Here is an 18420-nt window from a genome sequence, read left to right as displayed (position 1 = left end):
ACGCACCGTCACGGCCGGATGTGCTCAAAAATCGTAACCATTTCTGCTGGGGCAAAACCACAAAATCGGCAGTTCGGCCGGGCGAGCGCCTGGCAGGGTAGGCAATCTCGCCGCCGCGACGCACGGCCGCGCCGCGGGAATGCCTACCCTGCCTTTCGCAGGCGCTTTCCCCGGAGCCGAGCTGTCCGCCTGTCCCAGCGTCCCAACCGGCGAATCATCGACATTCAAAACGCCGCCCGCCCAAGACTGTCGTATCCGCCTCGTGGGAATGCGATGCCCCTCCCTGTCTTCGGGCTTGTACACGGCCCGAGTGTCCCGTGACCCCTGCCGCCCCTGGCCGTGGCGCGGGACTCTGACGCCGAGCGGCGCGCTTCCGGGGAAGTACCAGCATCACCTGCCTCGCGGGAGAAAGGTGGTGGGGAGGGGAGGCGGTGGGGAGAGCGCCGCGCCGCGCCGTGTTGGCCGTGTTGGCATTGGAGCCATTGGCACAGGCAAGCCAGTCGGTCCGGAGCGGAGCGCGAGAGCACGCGGGCCGAAACAAGCGTGGAGCACGGACTCGCGCGCGACGCCGTGGTGGTCGTGGTGGTCGTGGTGGCCGTGGTGAGGAGACGCCGCCGTCCCCCTCCTCCAGGGCCTCCTCCAGGTTCTCCTCCAGGGCCTCCAAGGCGCCTCGCCGGCCAGTGCCCGCCGTTCGCCGGGCCAGTCCGCACGTTCGCAGTGCGCCAGCCGCCGCGGCACCGCCAGTGAAAGTCGTCGGGCTCCAGCCCCGGAAGGAAGGCCGACGCGAACGCGGCCGCGGCGTGGGTTCGAGTCCCGGTGCCGGGGCTTGTTTATTTGTGCGGCGCGCGTGCCGGCGCTCTGGCCATGCCAGAGCGAGCCGCCGGCCGCACTGCCGGACAATGCTGCACGGCCGGGGCCCGTGCGACCGCCGCTCCGTGCTCAAGCTGCTCTTGAGCCTCATGAGCAAGCACGAGGGCCTGTGCCTGACCATGCTCGCCGTCGGCGCGGTCAAGAGCGGCCGTCGGGGACGCAAGTAGTGGAGGGTTTCGAAGACGTCGTTCCTCCGCGTCGTGTCAAAGTGCGCGCTCGCCGAGTAGCGATCCACGGCCTCGACGTCGAGCTCCGCCCTCGGCAGCGCCGGGACATGATTGCACAGGTGAGCAGGAAGAAATAGCATCCGCTTCGGGCTTCTAAATGGGTTTTAAAGCCTGCCGGCGTGCCGGCGTGCCGCGGGGTGGCGTTCTGACGCGCCGCGCTCGTATCCAAGAAATAAAACTAGTCATCTCTGGCGACAACTTGAGCCCCTGCGTCGCGAGCCGCCCCGCCCCGCCCGCGCCCCTAGCCCCCCACCTCCCCCACCGCCGCCGTGCTGTTTGATGCTCTTTAGCTGGCCGCTGGCTGCGGCTGCCGCCGCTGGCCGCGTCCCCGTCCCCGCTCCGTACGAGGCCCTCGATTAAGACCTGCTGACAGAAATATTGCACCCAAGCGTGCCGTCCGTGCCGTCCCGCCGTGTCGCGGCGCCCCTCCGCCGCGCCTCGCCGCCCCTCGCAGCCCCGTCGGGATGACGAGCAAGAAACGGGCGCGAAAATTTCAATAACAGCGCGAGGCGGTCTGCCATGCCGGCGGTTTTTCCCACTCGACCGAAATTACAGAGGGCTGGCCGCGACTACATGCTACACGTCGGCTGTCTGACAGTTGTCTGACTGAAGTCGCGCCGCGGCTGTCGCGGAATGGTGAGCCAGGAGCCGATTGGCGGGCTGGGGAACGCGGTGTGACTGCGTCCGCGGCGTCCGCGGCCTGACCCTCCCCGACGACGGCAGCTCCAAGGCTCGACGCCGCACCGCGCACCGCGCATTCCTCGACGGGGTCGTCGCGGAGTGCCCTTGGGGAAACGGAAGTCGAGTCGGAAGTCGGCGCGGCGTTTTCAGGCTTTGTTTCGCCCGGCGACATGTAAATCAGCCCCTTTGGCTTGGCGAGGCGAGCGCCGGAGAGAGAGTGAGAGAGGTTACACAAAACTGACGGCAACAACAGGAGTAACAAAGAGGGAGAGACGGTGCCCCAGTGACCGGGCAACCGGGCGTCGTAACGCAGTGACGCGACGCCAACCCGTCCTGCCCATATGTGCCTCACCTTGCCGTGCCGTGCCGTGCCGTGCCGTGCCTCCACGCACTGCAGTCTGGGGCCGGCGTTGGCCGGGGTGACCCTGCCGGCTGCTTTTGCTGTGGCTCAGTCTCCAGTTCGCCAACCTCGGTCCTCGGTGCGCGGCGTGGAGCGTGGGCCGGCATGGAGTCTGCAGCTGCAGCGATGTCGCGCCCGCCGAGAATGCGCCTCAGGTGTGTCTGTGTCCGTGTGTGAGTGTGTGTGTGTGTGAGTGTGAGTGCCCGTATGAGTGTGTAATCGGGCTCTAGTTTCGGCTGCCCGTCCTTGATGCCCGCTTCGCGCTGCTTGCCGCTGCTTCGCCAGTCGCCAGCCTCGTTTGGGACGGAGAAAGCGGATCCCCTCGCCCTGCGCCCCGCGGCCTGGGCCCTGGGCCTGGGCTTGGGGCCTGCGGGTCACAGCGTCGCCGCGGCCCCCGGCTGCCCCCGGCGGCCCTCCGCAGGTCTAGTCCTGGGAGTCCGTCCTGCCGGCCTGCCGGCCTGCCGGAAGGGGATCGGGAACGGGGAACAGCGAACGAGGAAGGGACAGCTGCGCTGCCGCCTCCCTCTCCGTCTGCAAAGTTCGGCCGCTTCGACAAAGAAAAGCACTCCAGATTAATCCGCGTCACGTTTCCCCGATGATGATTCCGGCCGCCTAGGCCAGCTTGGCGTCCCGACTGCCAGGCAACTTTGCCGCCTTCTTTATCACCCTCTCCCTTTTTCTTCCCATTTTCTGTCCTTATCTAATCGTTTTTGTTTCACCCGCGTCTGGAACACCGCCGGTTAGGTGGCGGTTGACGGAGACGGGTCGCGCAACCCCGCGTCCGTCGCCCCGCCGCGCTACCCGTAGCGCCCGTGGCGTGGCGGAGGCGAAGGACCCCCCGGCGTCGCCGTAGGGCGTCCCCAGGGCGTCGTCGCCGGGCTGGGGGGAAGTGAGGGGAAGGGGAAGCAGCGGTGCAGTAGCGCGCCGCTGCCGTTTTTTGGCGCTGCTTATGGTTTCTAGTTTCGCGCCGCCCCGGCACACTCGAGCCACTCAACCGCCACTTTGACCGCGGTCCAGTCTGCCAGTGTGTGTGTGCGTGTGTGTGCACTCCCAGATCGCCTTTCCTTTCGCCCGCTCGGATGACCGGGCCGCACCATGGCTCGACGGCGGTGCAGGGCCGCCCGTGCAGGCCGCCACGTCCTTCGTAGAGTCCTTCGCGGGCCTGCGGTTCTCTGAGGTTCCCTGCGGCCCGACCGCGCGCAGGAGGGCCCTGTTTAGCTGTTTAGCTGTTTAGCGGCGAAAGGAGAGGGGAACGACCGCACACAACAATGCGAAGGAGAGCGCCTTGTTTTTTAGGCAGGACACTCCCTTTTTCCCACGTGCATTGTGTTTATCTACGTGCGCGCGTATGTGTGTGTATGTGTGTGCGTGTGTGAGTGGGCAACGTGTGAGTGTACAGTGCGTGAGTAGTGAGTGACACATTCGTACATTTTCCCTGCTCCTTGCCCTCCCTTTTTCTTTCCTTCTCCTTCCCTTTCGTCTGTTTGCGTCAAATGATCTGAAATCGCCACCGGAGTGAGGCAACCGGATCCAATAGCAAAGAGAGCCCGGGGACTTTCTTGGCGGGCCCTGAGTCTTGTAGTGCGAAGCTTAGCCTGATCAATTTCCCCCTCCCCTGCCCTCCCCCAGCGGGGGGCAGGCGCCGGCCTTGGGGCCCTCGGCGATCCCGTCGGGACCTTGAACCCCTTGAACGTGAACGGCGGGACTCGCCTCAGCCGGCGTGTGAGTGTGACGTTCGACGCAAGCCGCCAAACCCCTTTGCCGGGACTGGCACGGACTAGCTGGACCTGTTGCCTTGCCGCGGGCCGCGCCAGCCAGGCACCGCCCTCGCCGAGCCGAGGCCCTCCGAGCCCTGCCGTCCTCCGGCAGCTAGCACACTGGTGAAAAACACGCCTGAATCATTAACCGATTTCACTTCCCATTTCCGGCGCCGTCGTTTTGGCGGGAAACTCGTTTCCCAGTTTCCGCCTCCCCCTCCCCCCTCGCCACCGTTGGCCTCTTATTGGTTTTATCTCCCGCGCCGCCCGCTCGCTGCCATGCGGTGCACTGTGCGCACTGCGCGTGCGGGCGGGAAAGTGAATCAAGCATTGGGTGCGTGTGTGTAAGCGCGCGTGCGAGTGTGCGTGTGCTCTCGTATCCTCTGAGGAGCAAAAATTGGCTGCTTAACACAATCTTGGGGAGGGGGTGAAGGGGTGGGTTGGAGGGGGAGGCAATTGGATTGCCGGCGGCGAGGTAATGGGGTGGCACGGTCCTGGCCCTGCGCGCCACTGCGCGGTGGGGCGCTGGCCGAGTCCGAGACGGCGAAGGGGGACGCACGGTATGAGCTCCAGACGGGCCATTTCCGCGTCCGTCGGGAAAGCGTGCGCCCCTTCCGCCGCCCGTCCTCGAAGAGGGACAGTAACTCGAAGCAACTCGCAGCAACCCGCACAATCATGAGCGCGCCCTTTCTAAGAAACCATCAGAAACCGGAAGGAAATCGAGGAATCACGAATCAGCAAACACTTTGAGTTGACGGCCCCTCGACCTTCGACCTTGACTCTGTCTCTCTCGCTCCTTCCTGCCGCGCGGCCATCAGTGGTGCGGTATACAAATGCCGGCTCGAAGCCGCGCTCAAACCGAATGTCCACTGGTGGCGGTCCGCACGCGCGCCAAATGAGTCCACCTCCACTGACATTGACACCGCCGTGCTCGCGGCCGTCCTAACAACGCCCCGTCTGTTGCAGCCGCGGCTCGCGTAGAATGACCCAGTCGCGCGAGGCGCTGACCATCATGGCGGAGTCCGGCCCCACGTTCAGCAAGGCGGGCACGCTGTCGGTGCCGCGCTGGGCCGCCCTGCTGGTGGCGGCCGTCTTCGTCGCCATCCTGGTGGCCACCGGCCTGGCCGTCTACTCGCTCACGGCCTGCCCCGCCCCCGCAGCGACGGCCCCCGCGGCGGGCACGGCGGACGCGGCGGCCAGGGGCGAGGACAAGGCCGTGGACAGGATCGACGTGCGTCTGCCCAGGAGTGTCCATCCCATCGCCTACGAGATAAGGCTGCTGCCCTTCCTCCAGGTCAGTGTGCCAACGAAGCCAACGCCACGCCGCGGCCAGGTCACTGCAGGTCGCTGCAAGGTCACTGCAAGGTCACGGCAGCCCCCGTCAAGGCGACGGCGAGGCCACCGCGACCCTGCAAGGCCACCGCGAGGCCAGCGGCGTGGACATGGCGCGTGCACTGTACACATTTATTGTTCTGCTGACCTTCTCTCCTTTCGTCCTGCGATTATGAATAATACTCGACGCTTCCTGTGGGTGTCCGTGGTGTGTGTCCCCATGCAGGGCAACTTCTCGTTCCGGGGCGAGGTGGCCATCACGATGAACGTGACGGAGCCCACCAACAACGTGACGCTGCACGCGCTGGACCTGGCCGTGGACGAGCGCTCCGTGTCGCTGACGCGCCAGGACGGCGTCGGCGACGGCGCCGCGTCCACGGGCGTGCCCATCAGCGGCCACCGGCGCGACCGGCGCCGCCAGTTCCACGTCATCCAGACCAGGATGCAGCTGCAGCCCGGCACCTACCGGGTCAGGATCAAGTTCACGGGCGTGCTGGGCGACGACCTGCAGGGCTTCTACCGCAGCTCCTACGTGGAGAAGAACGTGACGAGGTGCTGTGCGCTGGACGAGGCGAGATGACCTTTGGCACCGACGGTCTGACTTGAATGTTTCGTTTGTCGCCAGGTGGGTGGCGGTCACGCAGTTCCAGTCCACGGACGCGCGCCGCGCGTTCCCCTGCTTCGACGAGCCGGCGCTCAAGGCGCGCTTCAAGCTGCACCTGGGCCGGCCCAAGAACATGACGACCGTCTCCAACATGCCGCAGAGCAGCGCCTCCACGCCGGTGTGAGTAGCCTAGCCCGCCGAAGTCATGGCGGCCCGGAGAAGGCCTCCGAGTGAGTGCGTGTTGCTTGACTGCAGGGACGGCGTGCCGGGCTACGTGTGGGACCACTACCAGGAGTCGGTGCCCATGTCCACGTACCTGGTGGCCTTCGCCGTCACGGACTTCGCCACCCTCCGCAACGGCTCGTTCACGGTGTGGGCGCGCCGCGACGCGCTGCAGCAGGCGCGCTACGCCCTCCAGATCGGCCCCCGGGTGCTCAACTACCTCGAGAAGTACTTCAACATCCCGTACCCGCTGCCCAAGATGGACATGATGGCGCTGCCCGACCTGGCGGCCGGCGCCATGGAGAACTGGGGGCTCATCACGTACCGGGAGATGGCCATGCTGTACCAGGAGGGCGTGTCCACCACCAGCAACAAGCAGCAGGTCGCCACCGTGGTGTCGCACGAGCTGGCGCACCAGTGGTTCGGCAACCTGGTCACGCCGTCCTGGTGGTCCGACCTGTGGCTCAACGAGGGCTTCGCCAGCTACGTCGAGTACCTCGGCGTGGACGCGGTGAGTCGCCGTCGCGGTCGCCGTGCGTCCCGTAAATGAGCAACGACTTGATGTGCGTGCGCTTGCAGGTGGAGCCGGACTGGCTCATCCTGGAGCAGTTCGTGGTGAGCGAGGTGCAGATGGTGTTCGGGCTGGACGCCCTGCAGTCCTCCCACCCCGTGTCCATCGAGGTGTTCAACCCGGACGAGATCAACGAGATCTTCGACCGCATTTCCTACGGCAAGGGTGAGTAGCAGTTCGGGGCGAACGCGTTGCCAGATCGATCATCCCCTCACGCCACTCACGACCCCGACTTGCAGGCGCGTCCATCATCCGCATGATGGACCACTTCCTCACCACCAAGGTGTTCACGTCGGGGCTGACGGGCTACCTGCGCGGCCGCTCCTACTCGTCGGCCACGCAGAACAACCTGTGGGACGCGCTGACGGCGCAGGCGCATAGCGACCACGCTCTGCCCCTCGACGTCACCGTCAGGGACATCATGGACACGTGGACGCTGCAGACGGGCTACCCGGTCGTGACCGTCACCAGGGACTACGGCACGGGCAGCGCGCGCGTGGAGCAGCGCCGCTTCGAGCTGCGGCCCAACTCCTCGGACGCGGAGCCGCTCTGGTGAGGACGCCGTCAACGCGCGGCACGGGTCGTTGCGGCCGCCTTTTGCTCACGCTTTGCCTTGGTGCTGTAGGTGGGTGCCGATCACGTTCACGACGCAGGCCGTGGCCGACTTCGCCACCACCAAGCCCAGTCACTGGCTGCGGCGGCAGCGCTCCACCACCCTGGACCTGGGCGCGCGCGCCGGCGAGTGGGTCGTCTTCAACATCCAGGAGACGGGCTTCTACCGCGTCAACTACGACACGCAGAACTGGCGGCTGCTGGGCGCCGCGCTCCGCGACCAGCACTCTCTGGCCGTGATCGCCGCCACGAACCGCGCCCAGCTCGTGGACGACGCCCTCAACCTGGCGCGCGCCGGCGTGCTGGACTACGGCGTGGCCCTGGACATGACGCGCTACCTGCGCCTCGAGACGGCCTACCTGCCCTGGAAGGCCGCGCTCAACGCGCTCGGCTACATCGACAGCATGCTCGTGGACAGCGGCCACTACGACAAGTTCAAGGTGCGTGCGCGCGCGCCGTCCTCGCCGACGTGAACCACCAAAGGGTGGCATTATCCCGTTTCTTCCCGCAGGCCTACATGATGGACCTGATGCTGCCGCTGTACGAGTCGGTGGGCCTGGAGGAGCACCCCAACGACCCGCTGCTCAAGGTGCTCACCAGGGTGTCCCTCATGTCCTGGACCTGCAACTTCGGACACGAGCCGTGCGTCAACGCGGCCTTCGACATGTTCTCCCGGTGGCGCAACGCCACGGACCCGGACAGGGAAAACCCGTAAGCGAGCGGGCTGTGGCGCTGTGGGGCTTAGGAGGTGCATGCGAATGGATGGGTCTGATGGTGTGGTTGCGCAGGATCCCCGCCAACCTGAAGCCCGTGGTGTACTGCACGGCGCTGCGCAAGGGCGGCCAGGCCGAGTGGGACTTCGCGTGGCAGCGCTACCTGCGCACCAACGCCGCCTCCGAGAAGGACCTGCTGCTGAACGCGCTGGGCTGCACGCGCGAGACGTGGATCCTGAGCCGCTTCCTGGAGCGCGGCATGACGGACAACTCGGGCATCCGCAAGCAGGACGTGGCGCGCGTCTTCAGCTCCGTGTCGGGCAGTGTGGTGGGCCAGCCGCTCGCCGTGCGCTACCTGCGCGACAAGTGGGACCGCGTGCTGCAGTAGTGAGTACTGGGGGTGTTGGGGGTGTTTGGGGGGCGGCGCGTTGCTGCCGACGGTTCTCTTGACACGCGTCCTCGGTTGCAGCCTCGGATCGTCCATGTTCATGATCAACAACATCGTCCGGAGCACGTTCAAGCGGATCAACAGCAAGTACGAGTTGATGGACGTAAGTCATCCTGGTCTGGCTTTGTTTGCACCGTGGCAGTCCCTGTGGAAAAACCCAAACATGTGTCCTCTTGGTGTTCATGCAGCTGAAGCGCTTCGCCGAGGACAACAAGAAGGAGCTGGGCACCGCCGCGCGCCAGGTGCTGCAGTCCATCGAGCAGGCCGAGGCCAACATCGAGTGGATGGACAAGAATTTCGACACGATCGTGTGGTGGCTGGGGAACGCCACAGTGCGCCCCAGCAGCTAGTCTCTCTCCTGAAGGGCGAACCATTTCAGGGATTAGTGTAGGGGGCCGTATTTGGGGAAAGGCGAGGAGTAACGAAAGACATTATTTAATTTCTGAATTTTGTTGCCCATTTGCGACTCTCAGCGTTTATGAGATGGTTCCTCCAAGGTAACATATTGTTATGATGCAAAGCTTGCTCCGCGAAAACAAATTCTCAAATCGATCCGATTTTTATTTTCCAATGTCGAACAGGGAAGTTGCTTTTCGGGTGACTCCACGCGCTTGGTCTATGCTTATGTGGTTCATAGTTGAAGAAAACCGAAAATCTCTCCTCGAGTAGTTGGTTCTGATGTGTTTAGTTCGTGTTCTTGGACTGAGGCTATTAGGTAGCCTGCGTGCGATCCGGTAAAAAATTAAGTCAAATAGAAAATCTGGCTAGAAAGACCGTGGTTTTGGTCAGTGTGTAGTAGTCTACGTACCCCATCTCACTCGCAACCCAGCCACTGTCGAGGGAACTCCCAAGAGGCCGTGTCTTGAATACCAGTGAAAACTTATCCTTGCCTTAGACGATCAAGCGTAGGGTAGTTCCCGCTGGCAATGGGACTACATGCGTTTGTGCAATTTTGTCGTATGTTTTTTTCAATGCGCCGAACGGACGCACGATCTAGAAGGCAGATGGCGAGTGACAGACGAAATGAAATTGTTGTGTAGTTTACCAAAGTGTTCTTAATTGTGTGCTAATCCTATTATGTTCAGAGCTGTAAATAAGTGGCGTAATTTAATTGTAAATAAGACTCACTGTCGTTTAGGAATCTGTCAATTGACCCACCTAATCTCGTAAATTAAGAGTTAGCTGTGAATATATCACATTATTATAGCGATACCGTTGTGAGACTATCAATTATGTAATATTTTGCCATTTTAAAAACTACTAGTGCAATTATACTTCTTAGTAATTTACGACTATTTATTGAATCGTAGTACATGTAAATCAGTAGTTTCGCCAATTTAGAAAATACAAATAAATCTGTAAAAGTACAAACAATGGCTTCTTTTGAACCCCTGCTTCCTTTTCGGTGGTCTCACTGAATGGTGCGCGACTCACACATACTAACGCAAGAGAGCAAGCACGCGTAGAATCGCGTGGAATGACAGCGGTTTGACTTTGGCGCCGTTTGCAACACGCGGACTAGGACTACCTAGCCTCGTCGCAGGAACCGACGTTCCAATCGGAATGTGAATAAGTTTCGTCCCTCCCCTCCCCTCCCCTCGCCCTCCCTTTCCCCCGCCTCCCGTCGTCTCCCCCCTTTCCACTCACCCCCTTTACTTCAAACCAAAACAACTCGCTCAAATGCTTAAATTCGCGGATCAATGTCGGGGCTTCTTGATAATGTTTTGCTGAAGTCAGCTTTAGCCGCTTCACCATAGCATCTCGATTTATAATATGAATACATGGAAGGTCATACAACGAAAAATATACGACCTTCTGTCTCACAAGTATTTTCTTTTAGTGCTATTTCCCTGTCTTGCTTTGACGGTTCTTGTGTTATCTCTAATCCAAGCTGGAGAGGTTAGTAATTTTTACTTCTGTGTACTCCTCGTCGGCCTCAGTAGACTGTCTTGCCACGTATTTTACTCACTTCTGTTGTGTGTTAACCATGCAATTTTCATCAACTTCATCACTTTAAATTTTATTAAGTTCAAGTCATTACTTAATTTGGCTCTGATATTTTATTTTTTTTACTGTTTTTCGATGGCACTCTCTTTTACTTACAGGTTTGGAATATATGGTTGGAGAACAGGCAACATGGGAGCCACACATCAAATTTAGTGAGGTATTCATTCCATCCTGGGACTTAAGGTGTCTGCTGTCAATATTATGAAAACTTGATTTGATTTCCTTTTATGACCTTTATAGATCTTGTTCAGATGGGATAGAGATTGATGTAGTTTATACATGGGTAAATGGATCAGATCCCTTTCTTATTGATGACCTCAAAGTGTACAAAGATGAAAATGAGGAAATTGAGCGATGGGCTGTCTGTCCTTACCCAGACTGTGAACCTTCACACATTGTTCTGTACAGGTAAAAAGTTTGTTTCTTCCATGTATGCATATTGCTAATACATTTCAGAAATTCTCATGTTTTTAAACCTTTGAGTGAAAATCAGGATTAAAATTTATGTTCACTTTTACAGAAGCTGTGATCAAATATCGGGGCAACTGGTTGACCGGTTACCAGCAAAACACAAAATAGAAACTGGTCCAACTTCCTTAAATCTAGCTTCTGCTTCACTTTGTAAAAATGATACTTCAAATCTTATCTACTTTTCAACGATAGAAGATGCTTCAAAAGTGCTCTCACTGAAAAGAGTGAATGGAACTCTCTCTCAAGGCTTCTGGACAACAGGTAAAACTTGATTGCTTTTCATTTTTGTTTTATTTTTCAAATCTCCATAAAATGTTTGTGCTTTCTCTTTCAGAACATAAACTCAAAGACAGTCTGCCAGCTCCAGAATGGATCCGCCTGTCTGGATTGGTACCCAAATTCTTTTCTTTGCCTGTTAATGTTATGAAAAAAATGCTATCGAAACACATTCATTTTAGTATTTTAGAAATTTGGCCAAATGCTGAGCATAGTTTTGTCATTCTCAAGCTACCATCATCTCAAGCAGTTGATCAAATTCTACTGGTGAGAAATTTGATTTATTATTACTCCTTAGATTAATCAATCAATCTCCATATAAGTGTATTTTTATTGTTTTTTGTTTCCATAGAAATCAAGAGTGTTAAGCCTAGCAGGCGATTTAGTGGTAGTTTCCAGAATATCAGTAGTTTTCAATACTCCTCTAAAAAGTCGATTTGATCACTATGCACCCTCAAGATTTGAAGACAAAGAAGTAAGAAACCTTGTCGTAATGTAATATTAAATGTTGATTCCTTTCTAGTGGCTATCTTACAACATTTACATCTCTAAAATTTTTATTCAGGAATTACGATACTCTTTGCGGTCTCTTGAAAAACATGCTCCATGGATTCGCCATGTGTATCTTGTCACTAATGGACAAATACCTCATTGGCTTGATTTGGACAATCCTCGAATTACATTGGTTACCCATAAAGATATTTTCCCCAATCAGAGCCATCTTCCAACTTTCAGTAGTCCAGCCATTGAGTCGCATTTGCACAGGTATTTTTCTGACTTCTTTTGTACCTTTTCTCCACTTTTAAAATTTATAATTTTAAAACTTGTTTTGAAATCTACTTTCTAGAATAAGAGGCCTTTCAAGCAAGTTTCTGTATTTAAATGATGATATCATGTTCACCCAAAATGTGTGGCCTGAGGATTTTTTCACAAATTCCAAAGGATATAAGGTAGCTGTTATACTATTGTAGTAGAGATTTGTAATTGTTTTTCATGTCAAGATTTCTTTTATCACATCTTCTCCAGGTGTATCTTTCCTGGCCGGTTCCAGACTGCAGCCCAACCTGTTTGTGGTCGTGGGTAGCTGATGGCTCCTGTGACTCCGAATGTAATGTTGTAGAATGTGGTTTTGACGGAGGGGACTGCAATGAAACTGATAGCTCACCAAATTCATTGAAGGTAAGATTTTGTATCTTCTACAACTTTTGGGTTTTGTTTTGTTTAAATAACCAAATATCTTGTTCTCAGCTCCGAATGCCAAGAGATGAATTCTCAGTATATGATGATCTATATGACTTAGGTTTTGAAAACACTGATCAATTATTGAGGGATATGGCAGATACAAACTTTAACAATTTGCAACCTCCACCTCCTGGATTTTCCCAAGATGATTTAAAGGGTAGGCTGAAAAAGGCTGCGTTGGAAATTAAAGAAGAGGATGATCACTTGATAAAGCCTCGTGAGCCCTTTGGGGACTATGACAATATGAATTATGGGGTACGTCAGAAGAGAGCTGCTGTGAAGAAAAATTTGGGAAGCCATAGTTATCGAGAAAGCAGCATGATTGCAGGCCAAGCAGCAGATTTCCCAGGCGCAGTGACAATTTCTGAAAGTGAAATTAATGAAGCCCTCCTCAATGCCAAAAAACCTAAAGAAGCTGAACGACCCCGCCACCGATCCCCATTCCCTCAAATGGAAATGAACGAAACTCTCATTTTTAGAAGTGGAAACTTTCAAGAGAATGGAATAGAACAGATTGTTGTTGACCATGGACAAAACGCCTCATTTATAGAAAATGGGACTGAGCGCAAACCAAGACCATCATTTAAAGGCGGCTTTTGGAATCAAAAGTTGATGAGAAACAGTAGCTTTAATCAGCCTTCAAACTTAATTGCAGGTAAACATAGAACAGGCCCCATTACAGCGAAAGTGCATAGCAGTGTTGTTGTGAATGCAAGCACACCTAAAGTTTTACCCAAGAGAGGGAATGGTGGCAAAGGTTACTCTCAAGTATATAATTTAACCAGGGCAAAGCAACTTCTCCACAGCCAAATGGAACATGACCTGAATGAGTCTGCAGATCAAACATTAATGGAGAAAGGTATTTAAAGTAAAGAGCATTGTCTTCACGAAGCAGTTGTGTTTGGCCCTTTGCATGTTGGTTCCTGAATTTATTATAATGCTTATGTTTCAGAGAATCAAAGGCAAATATGGTATGGAAAATCAAAGCATCGGATTCTCGATTCTTTTGCAGAAAGCCTTTTATACGTCAATATGATGTATAATAAAGAATATGGATTTGAAACAAGACGCGTGCCTGCTCATGCCCCTCATCTAATTGAAAAACACATCATGAGCGAACTTCAGGAGCGGTAATGCCTTATTTCAAAGTTATACTGTGTTCAAAATTCTCAATATTTAAGTTTTATGTGGAATGTTTGTATGCAAACTTTTGAAATTGTAGACTTTAGAATGTTCTATTATATGTTATAGATTTCCAAGAGAATGGGATGAAACTTCGTCTCACAAATTGCGAAGTCCAGTGGATATGCAGTTTGCATTTTCATATTTTTATTTCCTTATGAGTGAAGAGGTAGATGTCACTGTTGAGGAACTCTTCAAATCTTATGATACAGATCAATCTGGGTAAATTTATTTATCTCTAGCATTGCATCAGGAGGCCTAGAATACTGTTGGATATTATAATATCCTCCTATCTGTTATTTTCAGGACATGGTCTGATAGAGAAATTCGCACTCTGATGACAAGGTTGTACCCAGCACCTTTAAATCCTCATCACCTCTTACAATTTGAAGATTTTGTGCTTAATTGTGCGCGGAAAATGCCATCCACAGAAGCTACACCCACAAATGTTCTTACACCAATGTATGAAAGATACCAAGATTCACCCCTTGTAAGTTTCCATTCCAATGAAAAGAACCAAGCCTTCATGCGCACTGTAGAGTAAAGTTTAATGAATTAAATTAATTTCTGGTAACTTTTTTTGCAGCCAACTGTTACATGGGAATTGGTAAACAGTTGCTCTGAATTAAAAAAGATCATGTTAACAAACCTAGGGAAGAGAAAGAAATATTCTTATGAAGTGGTGAGAGAATGGAGTAAAGATGTTACTTTTAAGATGCTTCATTCCAATGTGTCACATCTTGTTGGTCATTTGGATGACATTCGCCGAAACCCAAAGTAAGACTCAATACAAACTATTTTTTTCTTTAAATATTATATTTTAATTATCACTTAATAAATTGTTCCTTTCAACAGGAAATTTGTCTGTTTAAATGACAATTTAGATCCAAAGCAAGAAGATGAGAATGCTATGGTTCGCGCTGTTTTGCGGGACTTTTATCATTCTTTTTTCCCTTTGCCCTCTCAATTTGAGCTTCCTCTTGATATGCGCAATCGTTTTCTGCATGTGTCAGAATTAGAGGGATGGAAAGAAAGCAGAGCTAAATTACGAGTTGCTGCCATTCTTGCTGTCATTACTCTGTGTCTTCTCACTTTTGCAGTGGTTTGTCCAGATGAGGTAAGTATGGCTGCTCACTTCTTTTACTTTGTTTTACATCTGTTGGGCTGAAAGTTACTGTTTTCCTTTAATCAGCTTCGCCATTATAGCCGACGAATATTTGAGTTGTCTTTCTGTCTTCAACGGCGACGTATAAGTAGAACCAGGTGTAAAAGTCGCAGCCCTGTGCGTACACCAAGCGGTTCACGCTCTGTCTGAAATCCTACAACATGTCAAGATTGGATGGATGCTACCTCCATTACCTCTCCAGTTGTGAGAGGTAACAATAACTCTTCATCATTGAACATGCATTTTTAAAATTGCTGTTTTTTTTGTTGTTTTTTTATAAATTGAAACATTTAACTGTTGTTAATGTGTAGGCCTTAGAAGTATATTTTGTACCCGTTTAAAAATAATATCAAAGCAGGTTTTAAAAAGTAAATTGTCTTAACTAATTGATATTTTTATCAAGTTCTTGTGATATGTCATTTTGGTGAGTAGCTCCGGCAGTTTGTAATAGTGGGTCCCGCCTATAGCGTTGCGGCTGTCTTGCACAGTTTAACAACGTTTTAAACGCGAAACGTTTTAAGCGGTAAAAGGATAAACGCGATTTTTGACTCGAGAATTCAGTTTTACAACGTTATATTCAGGAAACGTTACATGCGGGTAACGTTATGAGCGGGATCCACTATATGCATTCTTCTGATTTGTGGGAAGTGGGAGCTGAATGTCTTCTCCACTTCCAGCAACTAAAGATATGATGCTCTTTCTTTTCGAGTAATTGTCTTTAGGTTTCTTCTTAGTTTTAAAATAATCTGGTCTGAATTGCATTTATTTCTAATTATTTGACTTGCTTCAAAACGATTACCGTTTATCATCTAAGCCATCCATTTGAATAATGTTTTAATTGCTCACCAGTTTGTGATATGAAATGTTGTCTTTCTGTCTTGGTTTCTTCTGGTCTCATCTAATTCTGGTTTTAAAGCTAAGGGTATTGATACTCTTTGCAGGGATAGGCTTAGTATGAACTTTTTGAGCATCTTATGGTTTCTTCTTCATATCAGTATCATACATTTCAATTATTATAATGTAACCCTTTATTTTTGTTGTTATGCGGAAAATCTTTTTGTGATCTTTTAATTAAGAAAAAGTTGCTAATCTTGTTTCTCTGAACAAAAAAAAAAGCAATAGCCATTCTATTTGAAATTCTGAAATTCCTTAATGTGAATTGACGATGGATGAATGTTATTGTAAGAAGCTCTTTCTGCTGTAACTGATGTATCTGAAGACTGAATCAAAATTCAGGGCACAGACTAAAAATTCTCTTTTATACACTGTCAGTTGTGAATGTTCCTATTGTATTGTTTTTAGCTATTACACGGTTCTTTTCATGCATGATCAGGGAACTGTCGAAGTGTCCAATCTGTGATAAATGTGGCCCTGCTCAACAACATAGTCAACATTTCTCTTCTTTCTTCCAAATTGTCTGACTTGAAATGAAACTCAAGTTAGTGGCTCGCTCCTTAGTCATTGCATTTCTCATTACATAATTAAAGGGTGAAGTTCTCTATATTTTGTCTAGTATGAATCAGCTTCTGCTTTCTTAAATTTTGTTTTACATGTGTAGTATGCTTTGCGTGTATATTCAAGATCTGAATTAACTGAATAGGGCGTTTTCAGTTGTCATGGTTCTTTATGAAAGCCATTATTGATACTAGTCTTACTGTATATTGTTGTTAAATTCTAGTTTAGTCATGGAAACAATTTATGTGCTTTTGAACAACGCAAACCAAAGCTTTATTTTAATAATTTTTTTATCTTTAGTTTTTTACCTTATTGCTGTGCCACCCTTTGGTGTATATGGTTCCTAGTCACCAGATTGCCCATCCTACAAGTGGAATGTTTTTGATTCCTTGAAAGCCTACAATTAACTGTAGGTGAGAAGCATCGAAGTGCATCCTCATTGCTTGTAACAAAGGAAATAAAAGAAAATAGAGGAACTGTGAGTTCAATCTGTGCACTTTTTCCTTCAAATCCTGTCTCAACATAGTGACACCACAAAGATAGTTTGGGAAGGGAAGTAATGTGGACGATTCAGAACAGAAAGCTAATTCACTTCTATATTTTATTGCGGCATTGGACTTTTAACAGATTGCAGATTCAGACTTATCACTGACAGGTGTATAGTGCCCATGCTTACACCTCCAATAAAATGATACACACAACTAGACTCCTATGAGGAGCACCTCTGTATGACTTTTAAGTGAACAAATAATACACTGTCTTTCCTTTGGCACATGTTCATACATTTCAATATAAATTGCTGATAAGATAGTTCAATAAAGCAAGTTGCAGACCAATAAATGGTCAACTAAAAATTAGCGTATAAAACTAGTCTCAAATCAGAAGGCTGCACTGAACTTTCTTTTGCCCTTCATCAAGGGCAATGAAGCAATTGTCTTTTTGAGAACAGTATCAAACGTAAAATTTAAATCAAGGCGTAACAATGAGAGGAATAGTATCATTTGGCTGTTAAATCAGTATTATTTTGTACTTCAACCTACAAAATCAAACACATAATGATGCCATACTCCAGTATAATAAATAAAGATTTTTCACACTATTTACACTTAGAAATCTTGTACTATCATGACAATCCTACAGTTCTCAAGCTAGTTCAAGTTTGAGATTTTGCAAGATAACAAATCAAAATTAGAACAAAAAAATGACAAATTAGAATATCAGGTGCCACTTCACTTACATCCTGGATAAACAAAGGGGCACATACTTCATGATTCAACAAAAAATGTTTAAAAACTATTAAAATGGGAACAAAAACAAATTTGTAAAAATAAAGGTAACATTTGATGTTAAACATCCAACAAAATGAGCCAGATTGCAAAATCTTACAGGTTTCAGAGAGGGAAAAAATTGGTGGCATTTCATTACAACAAAGAGACCTTAAAGTAAAGCAACCATCTATCATAATCACAAGGGAACATAAAAAAATATCTTAAGTTAAAAAATATTATTGAGGGTTTTCTTATCTTGCACAAAATAAGTGAGTACAGTACAACAAAATTTCACACCGGCTGAAAGGATAGAGTCTTAGAAAGGTACTGTCTGACCATGATTTGGTCTCACAAAATTCACATGGAACACAAAAATTCTTGATCTAGAAAATGTAAAACCACAAATTTATCTTTAATCATGGTTGTTTCTTGAAAATGGCCAGTGTGATCTTATAGTCCCAGAGTTGGGTCGAGGTTTACTATTGGAGTGTGACCTTTCTCGGAATGTTGGAGAAGATGAAGATGATGCACAGGAGCTAAGGCTTGAAGCAGGAGTGAGCCCAAAAATATCTTGGACAGTGGGCCTGTGGTTGGCGAATTCAGTTTGAACTGATTCTGTGGAAATGAGACAATTAAAGTCAGAATCCCATTTCAATTTTGAAAATAAGTACAATCAATTACTGATTTAGTAATAAACTTGCCTATTAATGGTGTTTCATCATAGAGAGAACCTTGACGTAACTGCCTCACAAAATTACGGTTGGAACCAGGGGACTGTATTTCCATCTTTTCTAGTGCAGCTTGTTTCCATCTATATTTTCATAAACAAAGAGTAAAATTGAAACAAATGTAAAAAGAAATTAGGGTAATAAAATTAACAAAGATAATCAAACCCATACAGATAAATAAACAAATCA

At 50.6% G+C, this 18420-nt stretch overlaps 3 protein-coding genes across 8 annotated transcripts in view; 2 read left to right on the top strand and 1 right to left on the bottom strand.

Annotated features, from left to right (window-relative positions):
• Window positions 1-854: 854 nt before the first annotated feature.
• LOC117640952 (aminopeptidase N-like) lies at window positions 855-8842 on the top strand. Of its 2 annotated transcripts, none has more exons than XM_034378005.1 (12): window positions 855-1156; window positions 4902-5229; window positions 5494-5819; window positions 5893-6051; window positions 6127-6604; window positions 6673-6829; window positions 6904-7216; window positions 7290-7716; window positions 7788-7987; window positions 8065-8376; window positions 8459-8540; window positions 8626-8842. In XM_034378005.1, the coding sequence occupies exons 2-12, from the start codon at window positions 4918-4920 to the stop codon at window positions 8785-8787; spliced, it is 2928 nt and encodes a 975-aa protein (XP_034233896.1). In that variant the 5' UTR covers window positions 855-1156; window positions 4902-4917; the 3' UTR covers window positions 8788-8842. The 2 variants fall into 2 exon arrangements, with proteins under 2 accessions (XP_034233896.1, XP_034233895.1); XM_034378004.1 differs by lacking the exon at window positions 855-1156 and adding an exon at window positions 2293-2333.
• Window positions 8843-10071: 1229 nt separating this feature from the next.
• Window positions 10072-16723, top strand: LOC117640951 (N-acetylglucosamine-1-phosphotransferase subunits alpha/beta). The gene is made up of 16 exons (XM_034378003.1): window positions 10072-10336; window positions 10543-10601; window positions 10685-10852; window positions 10965-11176; window positions 11250-11458; window positions 11544-11666; window positions 11757-11956; window positions 12039-12141; window positions 12218-12370; window positions 12440-13292; window positions 13386-13563; window positions 13685-13837; window positions 13922-14105; window positions 14202-14392; window positions 14471-14732; window positions 14808-16723. The coding sequence occupies exons 1-16, from the start codon at window positions 10211-10213 to the stop codon at window positions 14928-14930; spliced, it is 3297 nt and encodes a 1098-aa protein (XP_034233894.1). The 5' UTR covers window positions 10072-10210; the 3' UTR covers window positions 14931-16723.
• A 96-nt stretch (window positions 16724-16819) lies between these two features.
• The window catches only part of LOC117640957 (rhotekin-like), a 39766-nt gene continuing 38165 nt past the window's right edge, over window positions 16820-18420 (bottom strand). For 4 of the 5 annotated variants that reach the window (XM_034378011.1, XM_034378012.1, XM_034378010.1 and 1 more), the window contains 2 exons: window positions 18205-18314; window positions 16820-18118 (listed from right to left, as the gene is read on the bottom strand). In XM_034378011.1, coding sequence (XP_034233902.1) covers window positions 17916-18118; window positions 18205-18314 — 313 coding nt within the window. In that variant the 3' untranslated portion in view covers window positions 16820-17915. The remainder of the gene's footprint in view (window positions 18119-18204; window positions 18315-18420) is intronic. The other variant, XM_034378009.1, reaches the window with a different exon arrangement.

The sequence above is a fragment of the Thrips palmi genome, unplaced genomic scaffold, assembly GCF_012932325.1.
Source record: "Thrips palmi isolate BJ-2018 unplaced genomic scaffold, TpBJ-2018v1 HiC_scaffold_15, whole genome shotgun sequence".
In the NCBI taxonomy this organism is placed as follows: domain Eukaryota; kingdom Metazoa; phylum Arthropoda; class Insecta; order Thysanoptera; family Thripidae; genus Thrips; species Thrips palmi.
Note: the sequence above shows the minus strand (reverse complement) of the source record. Positions and strands in the feature narration are given on the sequence as shown.